Source organism: Amblyomma americanum, chromosome 4 (genome assembly GCF_052857255.1).
Source record: "Amblyomma americanum isolate KBUSLIRL-KWMA chromosome 4, ASM5285725v1, whole genome shotgun sequence".
NCBI lineage: Eukaryota > Metazoa > Arthropoda > Arachnida > Ixodida > Ixodidae > Amblyomma > Amblyomma americanum.
In genome coordinates this window covers 93,585,066-93,601,162 of record NC_135500.1, presented here as the reverse complement: position 1 = coordinate 93,601,162, position 16,097 = coordinate 93,585,066, and the positions used below count along the sequence as shown (strand labels likewise).

Genomic DNA, 16,097 nt, shown 5'->3' with positions numbered 1-16,097 from the left:
TAATACAATTGTTCAGGCTGCGCACGGGCGCCAACGAACATTGAAACAACCGCGACACATGCGCACAGCACTTGCACACAACAGCTGGGGTGGGGCGGCCAGCTGTTTTAAGCGTCCGAGGTAGCACAAGCGGAACGTTCAGTCACTGCATAACACTACCTGGCGCAGAACAGACGGGACGTCAGGCCCGTCTGTTCGAGAAATACACACAAGCTCACCATGGTTCGCTCGCGGGTGCGCGCACTGCCCTGCGGCCACAATAGCGTCTTGAGCGAGTCTGGTAGGATGCCCCGCGCCCTGTAGGCCGCGAGCATATCACGACGAGCGTCAGCGAACGCGGTGCAGCGAAGGAGCAGATGTTCCAGTGTCTCCACTGCACCGCATCCAACACACACTTCACTCGTCGCTAGTCCGTGGCGCACCCGTCGTTCCCCAGGCCACACGCAGCCGATGCGCGCGCGGAGGATCATTGCGCGTTGCGCCCTCTGGGCGCGACAGCCGTTGATGCTGGCAATGCGCTCACCTCCCGCGATGCGTGGGTCGGGATGCTGCCGTAGGAGATGGTCGTGTATGACCGCTCGCACGTCCACTAGCGTTAGCGGGGGATCGCTCGGAGGTAGTTAGTGTGCGGCGGTCGCAAGTTCGTCGGCCTCCTCGTTGCCCGCGATGCCGCAGTGACCGGGCACCCACTGCACGCGCACAACACATCCTTGCTGTGCAAGGCGCTCGATGTTTGCACGAATGCCGCGCACTAGGGGGGTACCGCGGCCGATGCACTGTAGGTGAGTGAGGGCGGTGCGGGAGTCGCAAAGCAGAGCACTCCTGGGTGGCGGAGGTGCGATGGAGAGCAGCAGGTCCAAGCCCAGTTTTATCCCCATCAGCTCCGCCGTGGTAGAGGAACCCAGGAAGTTGGCGTGAGTCTGGCTGTGCAGTCGCAGGGCTGGGATGGTAGCCGCCGCTGCGATGGAACGGCTGTCGCGGACCACTGAGCCGTCTGTGTACACGAGGACATGGCCCTGAAGATCCTCGTGGATGACGGCTCTGGTCAGCTGCTGCACAGCGCAGAGGGGTGTGCTCCGCTTTCCCGCGATGCCGACGATCTCGCGCTGTATCTCCGAGGCAGCAGGCCAGGGCGGGCAGGGGCCGTAGGGGGGGGCTTCTGTGAGGCGCTCATAGTCCAATAGCGCCGCACCCATTTGCCAGCGTGGGTGCGTGCGTATCCGTTGCAATAGCGGGCCACCGTCCGGTGCGCGATGCAGACGATCAATGTGGTGCAGTGCCCTGCGCGCCGCTTGGAGCTGGAGCGGCCACGTTCCTGCCTCGGCCAGTGTTGCGGCACACTGCGAGTCCTTCGTCAGGCCGAGACACACGCGCAGGGACTTGCGGTGCTGGAGGTCGAGCTTCCTCCAGCACGGTTTGCGCACCGAGACGAGCGGCAACGCGTAGAGTGCCGCCCCCAATGCTGCGGCGTTGTATAGTCGCAGCGCGGCTTGCTGGCTGATGCCCTGGCCTCGAGCGGTGAGCTTGTGTACAGCGGCGGTAATCCTCTTCATCTGCAAACAGGCCTTGGTCACCGCGGGGCGGAAGGAAAGGCGCCAGTCGATGTCCAAGCCAAGGTACCGCACCGATTTGCGCCAAGGAATCGGAGTCCCGCCCAGCAGCAGTGGCGCAGGGCGTGCGCGCGAGCGCGAAACGCAAGCCATGGCTACTGATTTTCCCGCGCTCAGCGACAGACCAATGCCGTTCAAGCGGGCGTCGATTGCTGTCAGCGCTCCCTGAAGACACTCCCGCACGCGGAGCGCCTCTCCCGGTGGCCCCCGGCACCACAGAGCCATGTCGTCCGCGTATATGGACATGTACACATGGTGTCGGCCGCTCGCGGGGAGGCAGGCCGGCACCACCGACATGGCCACATTGAACAGGAACGGTGACAAGACAGAGCCCTGCGGCACGCCCAGTTCCACCGGGCGAGGCTCGGAGAACTTGCCCCCTACTCGCACGCGCATAGTGCGCCCCGTCAGGAAGCCGCGAACATATTGCAACAAGCGCCCGCTCACACCGGCTCCTTCGAGCGCAGCGAGAATTGGTGCGCAGCGGACGTTGTCAAAAGTGCTCGAGACGTCCAGCAGCAGCAGCAGCGCTACCTGTTTTGCCTCCCTGGCATGCTCCAGTGCTGTGACAACGTCCGAAATCGAATCTGTCGTGCACCGCATCCCACGGAAACCCGTCTGCCACTCGTCAAACAAATCAGCATCCGCGGCTCGCTCGTTCAAACGCTGCAACGCCATATGCTCCATGAGCTTACCCGCTGCCGATGTTAACGCCACTGGACGGTATCCGTTCAGCTCCGTGGGTGGGCGCCCTGGCTTGCGAATGGGACAGACAACTGCTGTGTGCCAGTCCTCCGGTAGTTCCCCGCGTTCCCACACCAGGTTGATCTGCTGCAGGAGGATCTGTCGTTGCTCCACATCCAGGTTTCGTAGCATTTAGTAGGTCACCCCGTCCGGTCCGGGCGCCGACCGACGGCGGCAGCGCTGCAGCGCGTTATTCAACTCCGCCGTGGTGAAAGGCGCGTCGCAGGGACCTTCCGAGGTGACGGGAGAGGGAGTGGTGCCGCTTCCGGGGCTCTCGAGCGCAGCTATGCTAGCTGCGCCTGCGGGGCTGTGCGGCGCGAACCGGTCGGCGAACCGCTCAGCGAGCTCTTCGTCACTGAGCCCACTGGATATTGCCAGTGCAGCAAGCGGCTGCGGGTTTGCCTGAGGTTCGGTGATGTGCCGCAAGGTGTCGAATAGCCTCCGCGAGCTTGCGTCTTCCTCCATCCTTTGACATAATGAAGCCCACTGGCGACGGTAAAGTTTGTTGGAGTGGCGCCGCGCTTTCGCATCCAGGCGGTTGTATAGCGTCCAGTCAGCGGCCCTGTCGGTCCATCGTGCCCTTCGCTCTGCGCGGTCCCTTTGCTCGCGCAGCTCAAGCAGTCTGTTGTCTGGTGCGGGCTGGCCCTCCCGCACCTCTGCTTTTCGGGTTGCTGCGAGGGCACTTCAGACCAAGCTGGTGAAAAAGGGCGCGCCTGAGGCAGCCGCCTCGTCTACAGCCTGCCTGAACGCGCTCCAGTTCACAATGGAGTAGGTGCGTTTAGCGCGAGCCTCCGCCGCAGTGGGTTCGATCAGGATGGAGTAGTGATCCGAGCCCCAGAGAGATGGTGATCGGTGCCATGTCGCCTCGATGCCTCTGGATGCGAAGGCAACGTCGATGCAGGAGCCGGGTGTTCCACGTCGTCGGAAGGTGGGCTCGCCGGTGTTCAAGGCGATGAGTCCCAGCTGCGTTGCTGCGTCGTGCAGGTCGTCTCCTCGTGCTGAATGGCGGGCACTGCCCCACGCACTGTGATGAGCGTTAAAATCACCGCAGATGATTTGGCGTGGGGCACAGCACGAAGACAATGCACGAAAACACAGCGCGTTCCACGCGACAGCTGGGCGCACGTAAACACAGGCCACCGACGTGTCAACACCACCGACGCGCACTGTCACCACCACCGACGCGCACTGTCACCACCACACACTCCTGAGCATCGGTTGTCGCCGCCGCCGAACCGACGAAAGTGTGTTTCACATCCCGCCGCACATACACCGCACACCTCGATTTCCCGGGCCGATGGGAGTGGTCATCACAGGGCACTGCAGCACAGGACTGCTCCTCACACTTGGTGGACCCGCACGTACGTCTCCTGCAGCGCGATAACCTCCGGTGCGCTTTCCGCGATGCGCACGCGGAGTTCAGAGTACCGCGCCGCAAGGGAGTGCACGTTCCATTGCAGAACTGTGGGGATCCGAGGCGAAGCCTGGCGAGTAGCCATGGTTGTTGGCATCCTGTAGAGGAGAGCCTGCAGCTTCTAAGCAGGCCCTTCAATAAATGCTGTTTGCATTTTGTGAACGCTGTCCTCGCTTTTTTTGTTCGGCCTACATTCTAGGTAATATTTTTTTTTGTTTGCTTCAGACTTTCGGGGTCGGCCTTGATTCGAGTAAATACGGTACTACCGTATGCAAGTTGATTACTGGCAAAACAACCACTAGTGCTGGCGAAAGGCCAAGATTAACTCTTTAGTGACTTTTGATGGCCCAGGAATTCCATGCCATGTCAGCCAAAATACACCTGTAATTTATCCAATAGAAAATAATCACTAATACCGATGACTGTGTTGTGAACTAACCACCAAAAAAGTTCTGCTGAAATTTTCAAAAAGTAAAAATTGAAAAGTCCAACCCCTACTCATAGCGAGCTGCGCTCAATTATTATTAATTTGGGCATTTTTTTGAAGGGCTGTGTGTCTACATGCTCTTCGTTTTGCATGCATGTTATACAGGAAGGGATGGGTGCCAAGACATGCAGGGTTCATTAGCACCTTTAAAAAGCTGTTGGCGTTCCCTGAGGTGAAAAAAAAAAAAGATTGAGAGTCGCTACCGTAAAGCAAGGCATGGCCGTAACTTCTGCCCTTCCCTCTTGCAGATGAGCCCCTGCCAGATGATGTGATGGAAGAGTTTCGAGAGATGCTGGCTTCGCGGTTTCGGCCAGGGCAAGCTGGTGGTCTCCGCCGAGCCATTGCGCGCACGCGTGCCAGCGAAACTGTCCGCATCCGCATTCAGCGCCGTCGGGAGGAAACCATGAGCTCACCTGAGCACCGCGTGAGTGTGCTTCTTGTCGACAGGTTCCTATGTATCTCTCGTGCCCTAGGACTCTCTCCTTTGCTGCATGGTGCATTGTCGCCCCTGTTGTCAGTTCCTCGAAATTCTGGTTGTTGAGATGTGGGTGAGGCCCGTGCGGTTTTGGAGAAGTTCTGCTTTGACACTCCTGGCGATGTGCACGCAGTAAAGCTTTGATGGAAATGAGAAAAATAGTTATTGCTGCGCTTATCTCAAAAGCAGGCTCCTGTTGCCCTGTCTTTCACCAAATAAATTTATTTTTATGCAAACAGATTCTTGACAGCTTTTCGGGATTAGTCGATAGTTCAAATCAGCAAGCGTTTACTGTATTATTGATTGGGCTTATAAAACTGTCTAGAAACTGTCAGCATCATAGTGAACTTGTTAGGTTAAAAACTGGGCTTTCATCGTGTACTTCAAGATAAAAACTGCGCAGCAACGATGTTTTTTTAGAGTTCCACGAATTGCTTTTCTATGTGCACACTGCCGGGGAGTGTCGAAGCAGTGCTGTTCCAAAATGGTGCTTAGCAGCTTTCACGGCTTCCTTCAAAGTGCAGTGCAGTAGCAGTGCAGCCTCCTCACAAACAGCGGCATCGTGTGTGCGAGGCATCACTATGCATGCATTGAGTGACAAGCGTGCATCAGCATTCTGAGGAACCGTGCACGTGAAATGAGGGAAACATACTTTGGCATCAGAACGGCAAGATGCATTAAAAAAAAGAGAGAAAGGCCTGCGATGCACCAATCAGCATCTGAAATGGCACGCAAATGGGCTCAGCTGGCTGGCTGCCTGATGACACAGCTGTCATTGTGGGCTGGCAGTGAAGTTTGGAAAAGAAACTATGCAGCTGGGCTCTTTTTTTTTTGTGCCCTAGTGATGGGGGCCGTCCACTCATCGTCAAGCATGCCACCGCATGCACATCAAGGGCTTGCGGACAAAAATGCAGTTAAGTTTCATGAAGCGTATATCCAAATGATAGCATGCTGTGCTGGTCATACTCCAAGACAGTCTCACTTGGGAGTTCATTTCTATTACAAGGGGATGTGGGTCTCGAGATGGCAAAAAATCGCAATAAGATCGATATTTCAAACAACAGTTTTTCATACTAAATGTACCTTAGACTGTACCTCTGCAGAATATCCAGGCTCGTAAATCCAAAGTACGAAAAAAATGGATTAGAGAGTCACGCAGCTGAAAAATGAAGCGCGACAAAAAAACTCTATACTTCACATGATCACAGTTCCGAAAGCACGGTCCCATCGCTGCCATTTTGTTACTGTTTGAAAGCTCGTCTCGTGCCATTTCGTTTGACACCTCTCAAGATTGCATCACATCAGCGCATCCAAAGCTGCAGGCATTTTCCCTGTGCCTCAATAAGTGCACACAGACTTCACGCATCTTTATCCCTGTTCGTGATTTTACAAATACAGCCTCTGCCTTATGGTGTTTTTCTCTGGTTTGACTCAGGAAATTAAAATGAGCTTGGTACTGATTTATTTAGGAAGAGTAGAGCTGTGCGGTGGATGGTACTTTTAGTGACTTTTGCATTCTGCATTAAATTTATTTAGCTCCTTTCCTAAATTACTAGTCAGCTGTTTTGTACTTTCTGTTCCTAGATTTTTTTACCAATGTATTTTCACTGAGGCAAGTGTAAAACAGCGTCACTGCATGGAGCACAACTTGGATGATTCAATTCTGTAAATATTTGAAATAATTTATAAACATTTTTTGTCTAAAGGCCTGTAACGAAGAGCCCAATTAAAATCACAAAACTGCTTATAACTCAAATTCGAGTTGTGCTATTCAAACTCTGTTTGCATATTGGGACTCTGCATAAAAAACGCAAATACTGAATCATTTTAATAAGAATCCTTTCATAAATAAAAAATAGTTTTAAGACCGGCATCCCCTCTTAAATGATGCGAGCCTAGCAGCGACTGAATTAACAAGTGTCCGATCCCATTGACTTACATGGCACTGGCTGGGATTGCGCCGGCAGAACGAATTATCTGCATTTCCAAATTAACGATGTTCGAATTACCGAGATATTGCTGTTATAGTCTTGCTTATAAAAAGCAGGAAAGCATGAAGCAGCTGTGACACACTTGCGAACTACGGTTTAACTTGCTTATATCAAACCTTGACATTGCGCAGTCCCACATAGTTTTGTTGATTTTCGGCCTGTGGGTCGAGTCCAGATGAGAGCACGCACCAAGTGGCTCTAATGTGTACTGCCGTCTCTTTTTCTCTCCTTTTGGATTTCAGCCACAGTCGTCATCAGCGTCCACCAAACGAACGCCTGCCAAGCGGTCGGCACCCAAGCGGCGGCGGAAAACGTCAAGTCGCAAAACAACATCAAGTCGCAAGCGGCGCAGCACGGGCCACCGGCGGAAGCGCAAGACCAAAAGCAAGGGTGGCTCCACCAAGCGGCGCAAGACGGCAACAACTTCCAGTCGGAGCCGCAAGACGCACCGCAAGGGCAGTAAGCGGAAGAGCAGCCGGCGCACCGTGAGTGTCGATGTTGTCTGTCCTTTTTTTGGAAACGCAATTCGGGCAGTGTTGTGTAGCTGCCAGATTAACAACTCCTGTCTGTCATCAGGAGTGCCTAAAGTGGGACCGAAGGTATTGGAGTTGGACAAGTGGCATATACTGTAGGAACAGCTCATTATACTGTATTTACTCATATAATGAAGTTTTTTTCCCCAAAAAAGTTTGCATCAATTTGAGCAAAGAAAAAAGATTTGATATATTTTTTTTTTTCGTAGTTCAAACTTTATATCGTAAATCTGCCCGCAGACTTGTCCCTCCGTGTGCGTGCTCGCATGTTCGTCCAACGGTCATCAACAAAGCACGCGGTCGACAAATTGCGTCCCTGCATCGCTCGCGTTCAGTTGCCAGTGTTCGTTGTTCGTTTCAAAAAATGCTTGCTGTAGCGTTACCCAATCCAAACATTTTGTGCAGTCTTTGTATAGGGCACTGCGCACAATCGTGCTATCTAAATTTTTAGTGGAGGTTACCATATTTACTCGCGTAATCCTCGCACTTTTTTTCCCTGAAAATCAACGCGAAGTTTGGGGGTGTGATAATTATGCGGGGAAAATTTTCAAGCAAATGTTTCGGAGTGTTAAATGCAAAGATGAATGGGTGCAAGATCAGGATTGTCAGGTCCGCAATTGTAAATATAACGAAAACATTACTTTCAAGCATAACTTACCTTCGTTATGAAAGTACAGGGTGAACGTAAGCTCAAGCTGCTAAAGCACTTTATTTGCCGCGCGCAACCTCCCCGTCACTACTCGCGTTGCGTACGTCCTGCAGGCAATTCTACTCTTCATCAGAGTCCGTGTCGACACTGGAATCGATGGTTTCTTCATCTTCCGATGCTTCTTCGTCGTCCCACACCAGGTGGTCCTCGGTCGCATCCAGGGCGTTCGAAATTCCTGTTTTCTTGAAGCTTCTGGCCACCATGTTTACATCAATCATCCCCCATGCCTCTGATACCCAGCTGCACAGCAGCTCCTCGGACGGTCTTTTGATCTTGCCGCCCGGCGTCAGAGCATGTTCACCTTCGGCCATCCATTCTGCGTACAGCCTCCGGACGTTATCTTTAAATGGCTTGTTCAAAGATACGTCAAGAGGCTGTAGCATTGATGTGAGGCCGTTGGGTATAACAGCCAGGTCCGTGCGCAGTTCCTTGAACTTCGCCCGAACCGACTCTTGAAGATGGCCCCGAAAGCTATCAAGCACGAGGAGCGACGGAAAAAGAAGCGCTCCCGGTCGCCGCCCCCACACAGTCTTCACCCAGTCCACCATAAGGTCCACGGTCATCCACCCCTTTTCTTGGACGCGCACGTGTATACCGGGGGGAGCTTTCCTTTCGGGAGGGTCTTCCGCTTGAAAATGACATACGGTGGGAGCTTCCGCCCGCCCGCCATCACGCCTAGCATGACCGTGCACCTCTGTTTTTTGGCACCTGTAGTCCTGACGTGCACAGTCCGAGCGCCTGTCTGTTGGACTGTCCTGCTGCTGGGCATATCGAAATTCAGCGGAGTTTGGTCCGCGTTCCCTATCTGGGAGAGCAAGAAGTTTTTCTCCTGCCGGATCCTGGTAACGAATCGATGGAAGTCCACTATTTTCTCTTCATACGCTGCGGGCAGGCGCTGGCAAAGCGTCGTTCGCCTCCTGAGCGAGAGTCCATTGCGCCGCATAAATAGTGTGGCCCACCCGTTACTAGCGTGGAAGTCTTGCACCGGGATGCCCTCCTTTCTTGCGATTACGAGCACCTGGTTCCGTATCAAATCAATCGACACAGCACATCCATCCGCTCGTTGAGCCTTGATATATTTCAGTAAAGAGGATTCGACGGCAGGAAATTTCCCAGTCTTCGGTCCACGGAAGGCCCGGCGCGTCTTACCAGTCGTCTTGAGTTCGTCGTGCTGCCGTCTCTAATACCGGACGCAAAACTCGTTGACGCCGAAGTGTCTGCTGGCGGCGCGGTTGCCATGTTCCAACGCATACTCAATAGCTTTTAGCTTAAAAGCAGCTGTGTAGCTTGCGTAGCGTCCCTTGGCGAAGCAGCACAAAGAGCACGGTGCAACACGCAAACAAGGCAAACGAGGCCTACGAGACACCGGAGAGCTGGAGACACCTTCGCAAAATGGTGTAGTGGTGGTGAGTGGATGTGCGGTAGTGGCGGTGGCAGCGGAAGATAGCACAGTACCGCCGCCTAGTAGCACGTGCGCCCAACCATGGCAGTTAGTTGTGGCCGCAGTCAATAGATGGCGATCGCTACGACAAGCAGACGGCTCGCGGCAGTAATTTTGGGGGTGCGATGATTATGCAGGGAAAAAAAAATTTTCCAATTTTTGATAGCCAATGTGGGGGGTGCGAGCATTACGCGAGTGCGAGCATTATGTGAGAAAATGCGGTACATTTTTAGACTGATTGCTGTCAAACCGGGTTATAACGAACAGCATGATAATGTGATTTGTTCGATATATGGGATAATTCGAATTACCTGAACCTGCTTATAACAAACTTCAGTAAACTTTAGTACCAAATTCGTTATACATGAGGTTGCGTACAGTGGAGCGAAAACATGCTGACAAAAGAAAAACCATGCCACTCACCGTGAATTATCTACTCTGCAACTAATTTATTGGTGAGAAATGTACACTTAGCATATACCGTATTTACACGATTGTAAGTCGACCCTTTTTTCTGAAATTTAAAATACCGAAGTGGGGGGGTTCGACTTACAATCGAAAAGAAACCTTGAACTGCCAATAAAAGCAAGAAAAACAATCTATCAGGGACGCTACTGCGATGTTAGAAGTTTTTGTTTGCTCTACGGCTCCAAGCGTAGCATTCAGGTATTCCGCGGGCTTTTTGGCCAGGATTTTTCATTTTTTATTTTTCCTGCGCACACCGTTACCCACCGCGATGGTTCAGTGCTACTGAACAGGATGCCCGGGTTAGAACCTGACCGCGGCGGCAGCGTTTCAATGGAAGCGAAACGCAAAGGCGCCCGTGTGCTGTGCGATGTCAGTACAACAGGTTAAAGATCCCCAGGTGGTCAAAATTATTCCGGAGCCCTTCACTGCGGCACCTCATTCTTCCTTTCTTCTTTCACTCCCTCCTTTATCTCTTCCCTTACAACTGGGTTTCCGCCGATATTTGAGACAAATACTGGGCCACTTCCTTTCCCCCAAAACCAATTTCATTTCATTTCACTCGCGGGAAGGGCCGCTGTCCCGCTGTTCCAATCGCGGAGTCTGCGCCAGTGCCCGGGAGTGTCGCTAGCTGATGGAAGCGCCGCTATTTCAGTTGGTTGCGCAATACGTAACAGCGGCGCTTCTGGGGAATGCCGATGTTTGCTGGAAGAGCCGACGCCCCGACACCGATCACTCTTTGTTTGGTGGTGCTTGGAGTTGGTGCTTTTGACTCGACTGCCGGCTGCGTACTTCGCCATGAGCTCTCCAGGTTCGAAAAGCATTCGGCGCTCATTCACTGCAGCGTTCAAGAGGGAGGCCATCATTTACGCCGAAGAAACCAACAACTGCGTGGCGGGCTGCAAGTTCGACGTTTCTGGTTGGTGCGGGAGTGGCGGAAGCAGCGAGACAAAATTTTTGATTCGACTCCAAGCGAAGAGGTTTCCGCGGGCCGAAGTCGGGACGCTTTCTGGAGCTGGAGGTCATGCTTGCAGCGTATGTCACCGAAATACGTGATCGGTCCCTTCCAGTGACATGCGAAATGATCACGCAACAAGCCCGGGTCTTTGCTGCAGAGGCTGGAATACTCCGAACAGACTTCAAAGCCAGCAGGGCTTGGGCTTCGAAATTTATGAAGAGGGCTGGCTTCTCTCTTCGTCGGCGTACTAGTGTATGCCAGAAGCTGCCTGCTGCTGATGGTGGCGCTAAATCTTCTGCATCGCTGTCATCATCAGATGATGCGTCGCTGTGGCGAAGGCCCTCAATTGCCGTATTTACTCGAATCTAGGCCGACCCCGATTCTAATCCGACCCCCTTAAGTACGAAGCCAACAAAAAAAATATATACCTCAGATGTAGGCCAAACAAAAAAAAGGGAGGACAGCGTTCACAAAATGCAAACAGCATTTATTGAATCTGAACATGCAGAGCTCATTCAACGTCATCGTCGCTGTGTTCCTTGTCACTGTCGCCTTCAAACAGTGCACTATCTTTGGTACCGTCAAGCGCATTAGATATGCTGCACTTTTTAAAGCCGCGCACGATAAAAGTACCTGAGATGGCGGCCTTTCTTTGGTCCGCTAAATGCCATCCTCGTTGCGACGCACGCAAAAAGCTGCTGTCATTGTCCCCTTCAATGACGGACATTTTTCTCGTCGACGCCGAAGTCCCGCCCGGCTTGAAAGTTCGACGATGCCTCTGCGGCTATCACAACTTTAGGCTTGAAAGCGGCGCTGTAGTGGCATCTCCTGCTTGGTGCCATCACGATAACACCACGCCGCACACCGATACGGCCGACACGGCACAGGTCAAAATGGCGACCTCGCTTGTGTACGGTTGGCTTCTGGCATGGCTAGTCGCGGCTGCGATACTGACTTTTCTAGGTGGCACTAGCTATGCGCCATATTTAGCAGTTTCAATGAAAATCTGGCACGTTTTTTAAAATCCTCGAATCTAAGCCGACCCTAGAGTTTGGAATATGATTATTTGAAAAAAACTATCGGCCTAGATTCAAATAAATACGGTATGGCTTCATCACTCAGCTCCTTGGAAGAAAGGAACTTCCACTTCTTAGACAAAGTCGCCATGCTAGTGTCAATTGCAGCACACAAGCACGAGTGAAAAAAACTAGGGCAAACGAGCTGCTGCTGTTGCCAGGCTGCTGCGTCCTTTGGCGATGGATTGGTTGCGGCTCTGGCTTGAAAGAAAACGGGAGCTTTCACCTGCACCTTGTCGCAAGGCAGCCAGTCCGATTGTCATCACTACCAAGCAGTGGCGGTCTTCATGTGCGTTTGAATGAGTGGATCAATTGGTTCCAGCAAAAGTTTAGTGAAACAAAGCAGTGTGGACCTACGGAAGTACACAGATGGGTGGCGATATGCTTGTTTTATTGTAAGATAGATTTTTAAACCCAGCTTCGTATAGCAAAAATTTCGTTGAAGCGGAAATGCGCCCCAAAAATGGTTCTTTGGGATGAGAAATTTGTTCTATTACTTTCGATGGGGAGCTGACGGGTAGTTTGAAATATTTTGTTGAAGTAATGTTCGTTGTAGCGGGGTTTGACTCTATAGGTTTGAAAACGAAAAAAAAAACACTTATATTCACCAAACTTTATTGCAATATCTTTTAAGAATAAAAATTTCCATTTCATGACCCGTGTCTCCCCTTTAAGCCTACAACTAGCAGCAAGATGTTGAGGGTGCATTATGAAAATGAAAGATTTTGGTAACTGAATACAGTGCATCAACTTATTGAATTTTTTTTACAAAAGATGCAAGCTACAGAACAGTGTTGATGTTCTTTTTCTGGGGGTGACTGCCGTGTCTTCCAATTGTGTTTCTTCATTACCTTCTTTGTTGCGTGTGTGGTTGCTGTTTATTCTATGCTCTGACCTTCTTGACCTGATGACTGAAGAGAGAACTGTTATTTTTTTCAAATCCTCTCACAGACGCGCCGGTCGCGGCTGTCTTCAAGGCCCCTGGCCTGCCCCCCTTCAGTGCGGCAGCGGATCGCCGATCGTCTGGGGTTGGCGCGTCCTCCGCCAGGCCAGAGCCTGCCGCTCATGCGCCGGGTGGACCTGGGTTCCTCTTCCTCCACCTATGCCAGGGGCTCCTCCCATGGCCTTTCCTTCTCCCTCTTTGGGGATCGGGACGAGCTGGTCTCTCTCGACGGCAGGTGAGCAGTGCCGCCGCTTGTCTCCTGCTGTGTCCCCTGGTTTGTGTGTCCTTTCCCGACTGCATGTTATTTTGCTGTTTGTTCCTCATCAGCCGTGGACTGACTGGTCTGTCGGCAAGATCCAGCTGCTGTTAGAACTTGTGGAATTGTTCGTGCTGCTTTCCTTTCCTGTTTTATATTGCTCTCCGCATTCTTTTTGGTCCAGTGTGCTGCTTGATGCTGCCGTTATCGGAGGAGTGGTTGACATACGCGCCGATTCCGTAACTTCATACCTCGATGTGTCACCATAAATGGAGTGCGAAGAATTGGGAATTGCTGATTCTGCGTGCTGATGTTGTAATGTGCTGTCCACAGCTCATTTGAAATCATGGGTGTTTTCATGCAAACTTCTGCGTTTCTTATCTTGGCAGCTACTTTGCTGTCATTCATGTTGTATGTGATTGCTAAAACCCAGCAAAAAAAAAAGCATATAAATACAGCAAAAGCTCGTTAATTCGAACACGAAGGGCACCGGATAATTGTTCGAATTATGCGAAGTTCGAATTATCCAATGGGCGCTAGAATGAGCGGTTATAGCACCCCGCCGCGCGGGCAGAACCTGGAGCAGTCGGATCTAGACTCGTTATCGTGAGCTTGTGGCGGGCATAATCTCAGAATTATATTCATCCGGTCCTAATGGCAAATGAAATAAATTGATCAGCCAGTTATGCGCCAGAAATAAGTACTGGAATGCATTCGCATGAGCAGCGAGCTTTATTGCTGGAATATATGGTGCTATTTATGCTCTAAAAGATGTTTACTTACGGGGAAGGGTTGTCAAAATTAAATAATCGGCGAAGTGCATTTGCCTGCGTTTCTTCTGCCGAGACTCCATCAGCATCGCCTGCAGCTTGCCCAAAGCTCCTGCGCAACGTCAGAGTTCTCATTGACAGAGAAGTGGCGTGCTTCAACGTCGAGCGCCGACGCGGCTTGCCGTCACTACTTCACGTGCAGTTAACGATGGCATAGTCTCGTTGCCGCCATCGTACTCATCACTGTGAGCTGTTCTCAACGCACGTGAACCCTGCAACATCTGCTGGGGCATGCAGCTTCAATTATATCGGCTTCACTCAAGGGCTCCAATGTCTCCACGCTGCTGTCCATGTACAAATAGCTCGCGGCACCAACAAATGCCGTCACCGCCCGAACTACCATACTGCGTTGTTTACACCACTTGATCGTGACCCAGCAACCGCAGCACAACGAAAACCTGGAACAGCTTGCGCCGAACCGTCAGCGGCACGGGCGAGTGCTCCAGCAGCGAAAGCCTGCTACGGCATCCACCGGAACGCGAGCTTCGTCGGCCTCGTGCACTCGGCTTTCTTTTTCTTTTCCATTGTTTTCCATCTCTGGTAAATTTGGAGCGTGTTTTACTCGCTGCGGGTCAACTTCTATCTGCGAGGAGCAGTGTAAGCCAGTGGCTCCTAGTTCGAATTAACCGTAGCAGATGCAGACCCTTTCGAATTATTGAGAGTTTTCCCCCATTGAAATACACAGGGGTTTGTTGGGACCCGGGCGTCAGTTAAAATTAACCGAGTTCGAATTAACCAGCTTTTACTGTATATTTGGGCTGACAGCCTGTGTTACAAGCGACCAGTTTATTTAGTGCATTAGAGAGCATTGCATCAGTTTTCGGTGCATCGTCTTAAAGACCCCCCCCCCCCCCCTTTTTTTCTCACCAGCTGTGGCGAAGATAGTGGCAACGAACTGATGGTTGCCCGACCAAGGTTACCCCGACAATCTGTGAGCCAAGTCAAAAAGGTTATCGCAAGGCCTGCATCGTCGTCGCTTAGCCGGTGAGCAGGTTTCTTTTTTCTTTCTCCCCTGCAGTGCACCCTTCTTCTATAGTCAAAGTGTGATGCGCTAGACGTTGACATGCGGCAGCGTTTTTCCAAAGTGTGCATCCATGGTTTACCGCTAAGGGCACTTAGATTTGCTGAATCAGGGTTAAAAATCAGCGTGTTCAGATAGGCTGAAGATTGAAAATGATTATCATCCCTTGGAAGTCGGTGCTGCCACGCTGCGCGTGCCTTGGGTACTTTACTCCCCGAGTACCCTGGTGCATGGGTAAACCCGGACTCGCATGCGAAGCATATCACAGATGCACTGAACCTATCAGTCAGTGCATGGGCCTTGGGCCCTGCAGCGTCTACCTCGAGAGGACAGCTCGTTCACAACCGTTAGGCTTGTGATAGTGAATGTCGTTCTCTCCGTGTGCTTTTTTCCCGGAACACTGCTCCTGGCTTTCTTTGGAGATCAGCTGGAATCTTGGCCACGTGATGTTCACGTGGAACTGTATCTGTGCTCTTTGTCATTGCAAAGCAGTAGTAGTGAGTCTATGTGCACGTTTCTGATTGCACCTGTAATCACACCCTCTGTAGGTGGCACAAGCCGTCCGTAACTGCATTGAATTCCTGCCATTTTGCCGTTGTTGTAAAGGAGAAATGGAGAGAATGAATTTAATTTGATTTTCAGCCCCTTTTCTGGGGCTGGTTGGTACTGTGATTAGAACGGCAAATGCATATATATGCCTTTGTCTGGTGCACAAGGTTTGCTAGTGTTCAGTCAAGAAGGCTAATTTATCACTGCTGTGGTAGTATATTCGTTTGCTTTTTCTTTTAGCAGAATAACTCCATTTTGCCCAACGAAAAGAGATTTTTCTGTTACGAACAGTTAATAGAGCAGTGTGTTACACACGACATCATACAGTTGACACTTGTTACAATGCATCCAGACAAAACGGATAGCCAGACATAATGGGCATTCCGACGAACTTTTTTGGTCACCACACAGTTTAAATGCAACATGTTTCAGCTTCAACGGACCCAGTTACAACAGACCATCGTTTGCTGTAGACTAAATTTGTGGTGAAATGTGGTCCAGAGCATCTTTTACAGTGGACATTTGTGTTCGGTTCCTACTCATCACCAAGTAATACTTCACAGTGAGTGATGCCTCCTTCTGTGTCGAGTATGGA

At 51.4% G+C, this 16,097-nt stretch overlaps 1 protein-coding gene across 7 annotated transcripts in view; it reads left to right on the top strand.

Annotated features, from left to right (window-relative positions):
- LOC144128124 (uncharacterized) overlaps window positions 1-16,097 on the top strand; it is a 53,042-nt gene that overhangs the window by 17,924 nt on the left and 19,021 nt on the right. For all 7 annotated transcript variants that reach the window (XM_077661209.1, XM_077661211.1, XM_077661210.1 and 4 more), the window contains 4 exons: window positions 4,504-4,679; window positions 6,964-7,206; window positions 12,855-13,081; window positions 14,803-14,916. In XM_077661209.1, coding sequence (XP_077517335.1) covers window positions 4,504-4,679; window positions 6,964-7,206; window positions 12,855-13,081; window positions 14,803-14,916 — 760 coding nt within the window. The remainder of the gene's footprint in view (window positions 1-4,503; window positions 4,680-6,963; window positions 7,207-12,854; window positions 13,082-14,802; window positions 14,917-16,097) is intronic.